Source organism: Juglans regia, chromosome 2 (assembly GCF_001411555.2).
Source record: "Juglans regia cultivar Chandler chromosome 2, Walnut 2.0, whole genome shotgun sequence".
Taxonomy (NCBI): domain Eukaryota; kingdom Viridiplantae; phylum Streptophyta; class Magnoliopsida; order Fagales; family Juglandaceae; genus Juglans; species Juglans regia.
Genome location: NC_049902.1, coordinates 10,194,359 through 10,207,836, shown reverse-complemented (window position 1 = coordinate 10,207,836; position 13,478 = coordinate 10,194,359). Strand labels below are relative to the sequence as shown.

At 37.1% G+C, this 13,478-nt stretch overlaps 1 protein-coding gene and 1 non-coding gene across 2 annotated transcripts; one reads left to right on the top strand and one right to left on the bottom strand.

Annotated features, from left to right (window-relative positions):
• Positions 1 to 7,476: 7,476 nt before the first annotated feature.
• On the top strand, positions 7,477 to 8,193 carry LOC118347655 (uncharacterized mitochondrial protein AtMg00810-like). The gene has a single exon (XM_035687666.1). It carries the CDS (start codon positions 7,477 to 7,479, stop codon positions 8,191 to 8,193), a length of 717 nt encoding a protein of 238 aa, XP_035543559.1.
• Positions 8,194 to 10,071: 1,878 nt separating this feature from the next.
• LOC118347849 lies at positions 10,072 to 10,155 on the bottom strand. Its single transcript, XR_004800993.1, has one exon. It is a non-coding gene; the product is annotated as a small nucleolar RNA snoR116 (small nucleolar RNA).
• Between the last annotated feature and the right edge of the window lie 3,323 nt (positions 10,156 to 13,478).

The following is a 13,478-nucleotide window of genomic DNA, read 5'->3' as shown; positions in this document are numbered from 1 at the left end:
AGTTGTGCAATGATCACCGGCAGGTGCTCATGGTGCATATGGGGAACCATGTTGCTGGCAAATATATGTTAATGATGGCTTTAATAAACGATGAAATGTTATGATTTTCGAAAACAATGAAGTATGAAATGTTCTCTTTTGAAATGTCATGTTTTTGGAATGAGAAAATGAAAATGTTCACTGAAAGCGAAAGTGCATCAAGGTTTTTCTGAAAATGTTGAGGAATCTGAATGGGAGACACATGCACATTTTTCGGCATTTTATGCAATTCGTATTTATCATTCTTCATGCATAATTTATTTCTATGCAAATTGGTTGTTTAACTTACTGAGATTTTGAGTAAATCTCACCCATTGTAGGACCAATATCATTTCCTCCGGAATGATAGAAGTTGTGATAGGATCGACAGATGATGAATGAGATGGATCGCTAGATGCAGATGGTTGAAGAGGAGCTAGACCTTGAACAAAGACTACAAATAATTTTCATATTCATAAGCGTTGACTCTTCATACTTCAGAGCATATGAAATAGTTGATCTAATCATGGAATTTGGATTAAATAGTTTGTATTAAGGAAATGCTATCCTTAATTTGAACTTATGATGATTATTGATGCTATTGGGATGTTTTTAGTCCATTCTAGCATGACTTATAACTAATCACCCTTATTCCACTTCGATTATTGCATACTAGGATGCATTGCATATTAACTATCATGTATGGGGGCATGTAACCTTGTTTTGCATATCCTAATACTTAACCTTGTATTGCATGTCCCGACTCTCTAAGTCTTTGTTCCATCCCAAGCGAAGGTTGGGGACGTCACAATCATCCTCAACACTTTCTTGATTCATGCAGTTTCTCTTGATGTAACTCGGCTTGCCACAACTCCAGCACGTGATCTGCTATCCGAATCTCGTCTTACTATTCCCTCTGCTCTTGGAATTTGACTTGTCCTATGCTCTGCTCCAATTGTCAACAATTAAGGCTAATCTAGAACCCGAGGATTGACCTGAGTCTCTCCTACGTACCTCTTCAGCAAGGACCATGTTACGTACGTCGTCCTAGTTCAGTTTTGTCTTGCCGGCTAAACTACTCACAGCCATCCTCATGGACTCCCAACTATTTGACAACGATGCTAATAAAATCAACGCTATGATCTTATCATCAAACTCAATCTCTACAGAAGACAGTTGATTTGTGATCATATTGAATTCATTCATGTGTTGGGCTACAGACATATCTTCTGACATCTTCAGATTGAACATTTTCTTCATCAAGTGCACCTTATTGTTCGCAGACAGTTTTTTATACATACCTGTCAAAGTCGTCATGAGATCCACCATGGTTCTCTCCTTACTGATTTTGTGTGCCATTATTCTGGACAAGGTTAGCCGAATAATCCCTAAAACCTGTCGATCCAATAGGTTCCAATCAGCATCATTCATGCTTTCTGGCTTCTTTCCCAATAGTGGAAGATGGAGCCTCATCCCATAGAGATAGTCATCGATCTGCATCTTCCTGTACCCAAAATGGGTATAGTTGAACTTCTCGATCTCGTGTGCGTTCATTTGATCTCTGGCCATCATTCTCCTTCAGATCCGACCTTGGCTCTTGATACTAGTTGTTGTGAAATGTTGTGCAAAACACATACCAACGATGACAAATAAGGTAAAAGCAATCACAATCAAACACACAACGCATAATATATGTGGTTCGGCAATTTTTCAAAGTCCACAAATCTACATAAATCTTATTAACCAGAAGAGATTACAATCACTCAATCTCAACTCACACTCTCTAGAACTTTTTACTCTCTCCCACAATATGCACTCACTAGACAATTCTTCTATCTCAAAATATGCTTAAGACCGTCCAACACAAGTCTAATATGATATATTTATAGTGAGTGGCACTGTAAACCCTAATTGGCAAAATCTGTGTAGTTCTCTTTATCAATGTGTCAAGTGCGTCTCGAGCAAACGACCAAATCAACATTGACTCGAGCGGGGCGTTGACGTGCCTCAAGCAAACTCACAGGTTGAGCTTCGCTCGAGCTCACTGTCAAGCAGATTGAACTTCGCTCGAGCGTAGGTTAAGCACACATTCAGCAAACACATTTTTCAGCTCCAAAAACCAGTCTCCACATACACCCCAACAGAGATGAAATGAGATGTTTTGTGTATCCAAACCCATCCTTAGTATCCAACAGTTCTAGAACTTTTGGATTAATGGTTGAGTCTTTAACAAAACCCAAATCCTCCCAAACGTTAATACATTTGTAATAATTTCTAGAATGATCTACGTCTTTCCTCACCCAGTACATATTCCCCTTTTTGGCACTAACAAACTAACAAGCATATTACTAAACTGACCCTACAGATACAATAGAAGTGCAAATGCTAAAACACTACGTTTAAGACACAAGTACTTAAAAACAGAACTAGACTTTCTCGTTTGAGATTTGCATGACGTCGTCCTCCAACCTGCCAAATACGTTGTATTCCTTCAATCCTGCACGACACCATTTCATCTTCAGCAGTTCACTTCAACTGCTCATTTTAGCCTCTGCATATCTTCAAACTCCACCCCGTTAGGTTCCTAACATGGACCACCATGTAAAAGGCAAAAATGTGTGTGAAGAATTACGTTGTAGAGGTAGTGGCCCAGCCATCTGATTTCCTTTCCAGCTTAAAGACGTGAGACATCTTGGCCATTGTGGCTTTCGTGGGTTTACTCTTTCCTACACTTGTAAGGTATCACACGAGATACCAACATCGACCCAGAACTCAAAGCAAACAAAGATTGGAAATAGGAAAGTGATCAAGAAAAGAGAGAAAGAAACCAATAATCCACTTTATTGATTCTTGAATAAGGTTTTTGAGGAACCTCAAACCTCCATACACTTCTAGTAAGAGTGTTCATCCGAATTACGGTCAGGGTATCCAGATATATCTGGCTCAGAAGACGGATTTCCAATAAGGCTATAGCATAAATTTTTTTCAGGAAAAAAAATAATGCTGGAAAGTTTTTTTTTTTTTTAATCCAATTGTTTTAAGAAAAAATGTTAAAAAGCATATTTTTATATTTAAAACAATTATTGCCATTTTATCGAAATGTATCTTAAAAAAATTCAATAATTCTCATGTAAAATGCATGCAATAATGTAATTCACGACATATTAAATTACATTACATTACAAAACACAAAATTATAATAGATGAAAATTACAAAGAGAAAAGCTACTTTGCCTCCCTCATTTGACCGCTCAAGTTGACCGCTAGTCCAATTTTTTTTTTTTTTTTTAGGTCTCGTTTGAATTCAAAACCTACCTCAACTCATCTCATCTAATCATTACAACTTTCTCAATTTTTCTTGCAAAATATAATAAACAATTCAACTTTTTTAAATATCAAAACAATTTTTTTAAATTCTTCACAAAATATAATAAACAATTCAACTTTCATTCTACTATTTACAAACCATTTTAAGTCATTTCATGTCATTTCTGAATTCAAATCACTCCTTAATGATGAATGAAGTAATTTTAAATGTATTGGTATATATTTTTTTATTTTTTAAAAATATTTAAATGTATTAAAAAAATATATAAAAAAAAACATCCAGTGATAAGAGTGGGCCAGTATAGTAATCCCACTCAATTACTAAATATTTCAATTGAAAGTTTGAAACTATTATCTATCCCGCTGCCTTTGCGTCCTTAAAATGTCTACTAATTGTATCTAACCTGCGAACCTAAAAAATTAAATGATTTCAAAGAAACATCTTACTTTTAAAATCAACCAAATAAATTCATTAGTTTCTATAGTCAATCTCTTCAAATTTAAACTGGAGAATTTGAAAAAATAAAATGATTTCTAAGAAACATCTTACTTTTAAAATCAACAAAATAAATTCATTAGTTTCTATATTCAATCTTTTCAAATCTCTTGACTTTCACTGCATTCAATTTCTTTAATTTTTTTTTTCCTAATCTCTTAAAAAATAATAATTTAATTAACTACTCAAATGCAAAAATCGTTGATATGCAGTTTCTCTAATTAAATTCATGTAAAAAGTCGATAACACATATACAAGAGAACAATTCTACACCTTGTTATCATTACAATAAATTAAGAAAAGGGCAGTGCATGGGTACTGCAGGGAAGTTCATGATTATTCCTCTTACAATAAATGTTTATTTTTTTCTTCTTTTTTTAAATATTTTATTATTTCTAATCGTTAAAAGGAATTAAAAAATATATCTTTTTAATTATTAAATAAAAAAATTATCAAATTACTCGATTTCAATAAATAAATATCTTTTTTTACAACTTGGTCCAAGTCAAGCTCAGGGAGACTAGCCCAACCTACCAGCAGCTACCAATTTAAATGCATCCCCCTATCTTGCAATTATTGCCTTAGACTCATTGGATTTGTATACTACTCTTATCCAAACACTCAGGGAGACTAGCCCAGCCTACTGAAAGCTACCCAATTAATGATTTGTATACTAATCTTATCCAACTCAGGAGGACTGGCGAGTGCTAAGGCATACGCGTCTACATCGCCTTAAAGAACTTCGCTCACAACCACATATCTTTTAATAGAGAAAGATTTCTCAAAACTGCAATCACATTACATCATTTCATTGAACATAATCTTTTAAAAAATTAAAAATAAGAATGTAAAAACGTGTCTCAATCCCGATAGTAAATTTTAATAATAAATTATTACGTAAACGTTGTGGTACGAATATGATACCACTAATATTTAAGTGAACAATAAATATGAAATAATAATTTAAAAATACTCAATTAAATATTTCGAATATTATCTGTTATTTTTATACGTATAGAACATAGAAAATATTAAATGAATACTATAAATTAATTAATTTTGTACAATATTTAGTCATTAGAATTTAAAAGGCTTATCCCTGATGTATCGAAATTATCTAATTATCACGTGGTCCATATTCATAATATGAGGTTTATCCCTCCCTAATAAATTGGTCGACTAAGGTTTTCGTTCAGCTACACGAATCCTTTGAGTAGCTACCCTTTATGGATGATGGGCCTTGGGTTCTTAGTTAACTCCTCCAGTTATCTTGCTAATTCCTCTCACATGTAATCGTAAAGAATTCATAATGAATGAATTATAAATATATTGTTTTACTCAGTTGAGGACGTTTGAGACCCTAGACTACCCGTTGGGGATTTTAGACCTATGGACTATTCCGCTGACCCATTTATTACTTTACTCATCGTTTCCACTTATCAAGATGTGAGAATTTTAAACTTGGGAAACACGCTTACCTTACCCAGTAACCGTCACCACATTCTCTTTCAGCCACGTCATTTAGTCAGGTAATGATGGTTTGTAGTTATCACCTGCTCTTCATTTCCCCACTCCTTTTTTTTTTTTTTTTGTCTTCTTCCAGATTTCTTCATTTCTTCTTTACGTTCTTGAGACCCCACTAGCTCAACTTCTTTATCTGCAGCTCTAATCTTCCCCATTTCTTCCTTTCCCTCTGCTTCTTTGTCATCCTCATAGCCTAACGAAAAACATCCCAAACCCCTGCTACCTCGTAATCTTCTTCTGCTAAAGACATATTGTACTTTGAAGGTTTTGGGTGGTGCCCCACCCTTTACTGCCAGGGACTCGATGAATCTATGCCACACTTATGAGATTCTAGACTCAATATTCTTGGAATTCCCTCGCCATGGTTGTGTCAATGAGGAAGGGTTTGTCGAAAATGTTGCTCTTCCCGTTTGTGCCTTAACTAGGGGTGTCACATGTCCAGTTTGATTCGGTTTTAAACAAATTTTAGGACTGAACTGATATACACCAGTTTTACATTTTCAAGAACTAATACCACATGAGTTACCCTCCGAAATCGGTACTTTCAGTTTTACAGGTTCCGATCCGATTGTGAATAGTAATGAGATAGTTTTGAAATAAGTATTAATTGAATTTGTAAAAATAAGAGAGAAAACATTGAATAAAAAATATTATATTGTTAGAATATTATTTTTGTTTCGAGATTTGAATAAATTGAATTATTTTTTGTTTTTTATTTGTAAAGTTAGAAAAGTTGTTATGATTAGTTTGAAAAAAATTGTAATGATTAGTTTAAAAGTGTTTGTGTTTGAATGATATTTGGGGAGGAAATGACATGAGATGAGATGTAATAAAAAATATTTCCAAACATCCTCTAATGTTACCTCAATGTTGGACCTAACATTTTCTATATAGTAATGGTAATCACACAATACACTTCACAATATATTATACAACACATGTGGTAAAATAATGATATTTTTGTAAGATATTAACTTTATATGATATTTTACAAAATTACTCCTCATTTTAAAACATTATTATGCACAGTATTGTGAAGAATGATGGGTATTTATCATTATTCTTTTCTATATCCATTGGGACAAGGGTGGATCATACCACCTCCAACATCTGTTGTGCTATTCATCATCCAAATGTCCGAACCACGATGGTGGAGGCCATCCTCCTCTATTTTATATATTTTTAATTTATTTATTATTTTGGTTTGTAACCATTCTAGTATTGGTATTGGATCTAAAGGACAAAACTGGTCCTAAACCTAGGGGTGGCGCCTCGTTGCCCAGCCTAGTTTGCCCCACCCCTGTCTGGGTGGGGTGGGGGATCCATGTCGCAGATGCTGGGGCAGGTGGCCCTACCCGCATCTGCGGCCCCCAGCAAAGGCAGAGGACATATTGGGCCCAGGTGCGAGTTTTCCCACCCCAAACCCTATATATATAATAGACAAAACAACGTCATGTTGTGTATGAGATTTTTTTATCTCACACTTCTTTCACTTTTATCTTTTAAAGATCTCTCAAGACCATAATCAATTAGCCCATTTCAGTAAAGCTCTTTGTCGAGAAGATTGACCATAAATCTCAGGTTATTTAACTTTATGACCCAAATGACTGCTTCCCAAGAGAGCTTAAGGGACTCAATCTATCTTCTTCGCCTTTCCGATTCCTATTCGACGAGGAATAGTATCCATCAAATGGCCCACAGGGGAGAAATTTGCGAACATTTCTTTATCGAAGAATTGACTCGAAGTCAATGGGTACTTGAATGAATTTTCCAACATTTCCCTAAGACTCTAATGCCGGGTAGCTTCCGGTTAGGTTTGTTTGGATATTCAAAATATTTCATCTTATCTCATTTTATTATTGTAATTTTTTTAAAATTTCTTACAAAATATAATAAAAAATTTAATTTTTTCAAATTTTAAAATAATAATAATATTAAAAAAGTAATATTTTAATAATATTTTATTAAACTTTCATCTTCACTCATCTCATTTCAACTCGGCACCTTAATTAACTTTCAGAATTTTAATTCTATTAGGTGCTCCACACGTGACTCATATTTCTAATGGGTTTATACCAACTCAAAATCAATCACTTAATTGATCAATTATAATGGGACACAAATACTACAACTTGATTTCTTTTGTAGCTTCACAATTCCAAGTCTCTTCATTTGCAGAACTTCTTAAAGCATTCTTATACTCTTACACGTTGATGAGTAGTGATTCTTCTCAAATTGAATGGTTTATATCTAAGCTAGCTCGCCAATTTTCCATCAAAGACCTAGGGCATCTCCATCACTTCCTCGGTCTGGAAGTCCACAAGCTTGATAATGGTCTACTAATTTCACAAAATCACTATGCTCAGACCCTTTTACAATGTGTTGAGATGATTGGTTGTAAACCTATCTCTACTCCCATTTCCAGCAAAGGTCAACAACTCTCCTCTTCCACTGAGTTGTTCATTGATTCCACTTATTATAGCAGCATTGTTGGAAGTTTGCAATACCTCACATTTACAAGACCTGACCTCTCCTTCAGTATGCCTACCAACTATGCTTACCAATTCATGCAAGCTCCAACTGCAACTCACTTTCGACTTATGAAAATAATTCTCAAGTACGTTCAAGGCACCGCTAACTTCAATACAAGACTTCTTGCTGATAGCACACTGAACCTCTATGCCTACTCTAATGTCGATTGGGCATGCTGCCCTCTCACTCGCCACTCCATCTCATGCTACTATACCTTCCTTTGTAGCAACCTCATTTCATTGCGTGCAAAGAAACAAGCCACACTGGCTTGTTCGAGTGCTGAGGCAAAACACTGATCCACGACCTCGACTACTTCTGAGCTTACATGGTTCTCCTTCCTTTTTCAAGACCTCAACATTTCTCTCCCCACCACACCTATCTTGCACTGTGACAATCTCAACGCTTTGTATATGAATGTGAATCTGGTACTTCATTGACGCACCGGGCATGTTGAACTCGATTTATTACTGAGTTCGCGAATGTGTTGTCTTGGGGACTTTGGAAACTCGGTGTGTCTCTTCACCAAATCAACTTGTTGGCATTCTCACAAAACCCCTGTCGAAAGCTCTTTTTCATACTCTACAGACCAGAATTGTTTGATGGGGAGTGACAACACTAAGACAAAATCATTCCACTTTCCATGCAACAGTCCTCAGATCAGGCTCCAAGACTTCTACATGACAAAGGATAATACCCCATGAATTCCTCCACGTCAAACATATCTGCATAGATGTATTTTAGGAATAACCAGCTATGTACATACTATATTTACATTAATTTTGTTTTCTATACAACTGTGTAACCATGTGTATATAAATTAATAGAAACCTTCTCTATATCTCTTCCCGTAAGATAGCATTTCTCAAAATTTCTATAGGCCCTTGTCGTGGGGCTTAAGTAGTATGGTCCTTGTCTTGATCTCTACTTCTTCGGGCCCATGTCTTCAAAGGTGCTGCCAAGAAAAGCTTGCGCCTTTGGATTTGGGAGGATTTTAAGAGTGGGCCTAAGTTTGGGGTTGGGGTTGGGATCATGGTAATGGATAGTAGCCATCAGTGGCGGACCTACATAGGGGCAGGGGGGGCCATGACCCCCCAAAGTTTGAAAAAAATAATAATATGTATTAGTCTTTTTATAATTTAACAGGATTATATTATCTCATATTGTGTTGATTTCTTTTCTAAAAAATTATCTTAGCCTCCTCTACAAAATTATTTTGATCTTATAAATTATTTTAACTCAAAAATAGAATAAAAAATATTTTACTATAATTTTAACTTTGCTCGACCTCCTACAATAAATTTCTGATTCCACCACTGGTAGCCATGGAGTTGGACAAAGGTCCTTGATACTGTGGTACCGACATCACTGAATGGTTTCCAAGTTTTGAGGAATTGTTATCTCGGGAGTTGGGGTAGTGAGTAGACTCTCCTGGGGTGGGTACCCCATTAGGCACCTTAAGTCCTAGTTGACCAGATGTTGGCTCCAATCAATGTGGTTGAAGGTTTTCATTTTCGAAGGGCTCCAGTGTTTGGTTAGCAATCTGAGGGAGGCGAGCATATATATAGAGTGGTATTGAGTATAGATTGATTAGATACGAACTCCGATCAATGTGGTTGAAGCCTGAAGGGGTTCATTTTGGAACCGAAAATGGTCCACTGTTTGGTTACCAATACAAGCGAAGGGAGCATATACTACCTAAAATAGAGTTTGCAAATCTCCAACACTTCTTTTAAAAAAAAAATCAACTATTAAAAAATAATTTTTTCATATGAATAATAAATTTATTCATTTTTCTCAAAAAGAATGTGCATAATATTACACATCCCAAAAAAAATGAAAATATCATCTCTTCCCTCCAACTTCTTGATGTGGAAGACTCAAATGATCAATATTTTAGAAAGCTATGACCATTGAGACCAGTACAAAATAAAGCAAGCTCTTGTTGTAGATAAGGATCCACTATTTGGCTTACCTTACATACAACAATGCATGAGGCAATCTAGGGTTCTAATGCAAGTTAGCGTTTAAGTGAAATATAATTTTGTAGTGTAAAACCTATTGCAATTTAGCGTTTTGATGCCAATCAATTTCGCGAAAAAAATACTCTTGCAATCAAATTAAATAACAATATTAACACTATGTTATGAAAATTTAACAGCGTATACGAAGAAAAAAGGCTAAGCGAATAAAACTTTGACATCAACAAGCTCCAAAGACCTTTCATAGTTTGATGGTATAAGATATCATCATCACCGCCAATATAGAAAATCAAAATTGAAAAAAAATCACAATCCAAAATTGAAAACTAAGTCACATATAGATAGACAAATAAACTAGGTTTGGTAGGCATTTGTAAGCAGAAAATTGATATTTGACCCTTTCATAGTTACTGCTCAAAAGTACCACTTGGCTATTTTAATTTTTTTTTTCTTTTTTACTTAATAGATAAGGAAATAACTATTAGTGAAGTAGTATGTTTTTTTCTTAATAGTTACTGGAGGGGACATTTGGATCCCCTGGGCTTTGGGCCCATCACTAAGAAAGTTAGCCCAATGCTTAGGATTAGGAGCTTCACAATCAGAGGTTCCATAACCACAACCATGTGACAGATAACTCCCAAAGAATTGGAGATAGAACCCATAGTTGGATATGATCATCTTAAGTGAGATAACGCCTACAAAACAGGAGGTATCTTCTCTATTTAATAAGGGATCATGAAGGATGGATATACGGGACTAGTGCTTAGAGTTAGTCGCCATCACGCCACATCCTTATATAAATAACCTACTAGAGGTAACAAACATTTTCATCTTCATTTTACATACACATATCTTTATACTATTACTGACTTAAGCATCAGAGTTTACCCAGGGCGATCAATGTCGTCTCTTCATTACTGCAGGATATCCGAAAGGTTGGTAGTGTGAAACACATCCTTTACAGTGGTGTAGTGTGAAACACATCCTTTACAGTGGTGTCATCTGTGGGATATTCACAAACTTGAACGTGCTTTTTACATGTCAACCGTCACGTGATCACATGTCGACTGGGATCTAGGAATGAGCATGACAAAAGTAGAAGTAAGGTTACCAGAAAAGGAGGAAAGACTGAAACAAGTAATGGCAATCATTGAACAACTGCAAAAAGAGAACAAGAAATTAAAGTGATAGAGGGATAATCCCCCAGCCCAGAACGGGCAACCTGAAGGAGATGCACATAGCGCGGAGGGGGTTAATAGTGAAGAAATAGAAAAGAAAAAAATGCATGATGAGTTGCACAGTTTGGTGGATAAAATATAAGGAGATGGCGAAGTGGATGGGTGGTTCCTCTTCCGTGGAGCAGCTCCTCACATGCACAGACCTCCCTTACAACAAGGAGGTCATGGTAGTTCCTCTACCGTCTATGTTTAAGGTGTCCACGGCTTCCTCGGGAAGGTGGCTTGTCACGCCTTCCCATTAACATTGAAAGGAATAGCATGAGATTGGTTTGGGACCCTACACCCTGGATCCGTCGGCAGTTTTGAGGAGCTTGCTAAGCAGTTTCTAACGTAGTTTAAGGCGAGCAAAGGGCGCCACAAGCCAACCGCTTATCTGCTAACCATACAACATAAAGAAGGGGAGAACCCGAAGACTTATTTGACGTGCTTCAATAAAGAGAGGCTCACCATAGGCGATCAGGATGAAAATATCACCTTGGCCACACTTTTGGGAGGAGTTTGGCTCTGAAAGCCCATTCATGGATGATCTGGCTAGAAGAACTTTGTCTACATTAAGGGAATTCATGAACCGAGCAGATGATTTCGTTAACGCAGAGGACACACTGCAGGATCTACTAGAATCGTGAAAGCAAGAGGCAAAACTGGAGAATATAAACTAGAACAATTCTAAAGATAAAGACAAAAGAGCAAACAGATGAGGCCACCAAGATGACAAACATGACTGATACACCAGTCACCAAGACCAAGGGCACTGACTGATCCATAACAGCCACAACGTATAGGAGAATAGTATGATTGCAAGGAAGGAAGAACTCTCGCCCGGCAGAGGCCAACACCATTGCACGTATCACCAAAGCTACTTCCATTGGACTGAGGATTGCATCACCTTGAGAAGCGGGTCGAAGAAATGTCTGGAAGTGGGAACTAGAAAGGATGCTAGCTGATTACATCAAGCCGCAGAGGGAAGAGAATTGTGAAAGAGAGCACAGACGAGGCAGAAGCCCTGAACACTAGAAACAAGAGGGGCATAGAAGAAATAACTTTCCACGACCCATGAAAAACCAACAGGCCCCTAGGTGAAATCCACACGATAGCATGCAGATTCGCTAGGGGCGCCGCCACAGCATCTAGAAGGAAATCCCATACCTGCAGGGCAAGGTATCACGAGGTATACATGGCAGAAAAGCCATATAAATACCCCAAGACAGAGGCAACCCTGACCATCTCGTTTGGGATCGAGGATCGCGAGGGGGTTTTGTACCCCCATGACGATGCGTTGGTTGTTACACTACTGATAGCCAACTACACGACCAGACAAGTCTTAGTCGACAATGGGAGCTCTGCCTACATCCTTTTTCTGGGATGCGTTCACTAGAATGGGGATCAGTACCGACAAGCTGCAACCATCACCTACTCCATTGAAAGGATTCTCAGAAGAAGCCATTCAACCTATCGGCGCCATCATGCTTTTGGTAACAGCAAGGCAAAGCGCCCACACAGTCACTAGCATGAAAAACTTCTTAGTGGTCAAGGTTTCGTCATCCTACAACGCCATATTAGGACGCCCAACCCTCAATAACTTAAAGGTGGTTACCTCCACATACCACTTTAAAATAAAATTCCCAATAGAAGCGGGAGTCGGCGAAGTTTGAGGTGAGCAGATATTGGCTTAAGAGTGTTATGTCCAAGAATTGAAGACAAAAGCACAAGCAATATGTGTGGTAGGTAGCTCGAGGGAGCAATGTTTTGAATATCGTACTAGAAGCCATACCGGTCAAGGCACTGGTACAAAATATTTCGATACCGGTACCGTTTCGTGTATATTTTCGGGATAGTCGATATATGAATAAATTATATATAAATACATATATATATATTATAAATAGCCTAGTCTGAATTGGGGGTAAAAAAAAAAAGCTTGTAGTTTGAAAAAATGAAAAAAAAAATAAAAAATTGAATGCTGAAATTGAGGCCAGTACGGCCAGTAAGAAACTTATGTGGAACCTATACCGGCCCAGCGGCCTGTACGGTACGAGATCCAAAACAGTGCGAGGGAGTGCCCATTGCCACCACCTCCAGTAAACAAGAAACTAGACATGGAGACTAGGGATGAAAGCAATTTGCTACAAGTCAAAGCTAACGAACCTTTAGAGATAGTACAGCTACACCCAGACCGCCCAGCCGCCACAACAAGGGTGGGTACGAAACTACCACCAGAGTACTGAGAGGTCCTAAAGCAGTTGTTGATTGAACATAGAGATGTATTTGCTTGCAGCCATGAAGATATGTCTAGGATCGATAATTCAATTATAGGGCACAACCTCTATGTTAATCTAGAGGCTAAGAAGAAAGTTCGGCAGAAGA

Excerpts from the sequence above, each read along its gene's own strand:
- LOC118347655 (XM_035687666.1), top strand. The coding sequence starts at position 7,477 with ATGGGACACAAATACTACAACTTGATTTCTTTTGTAGCTTCACAATTC.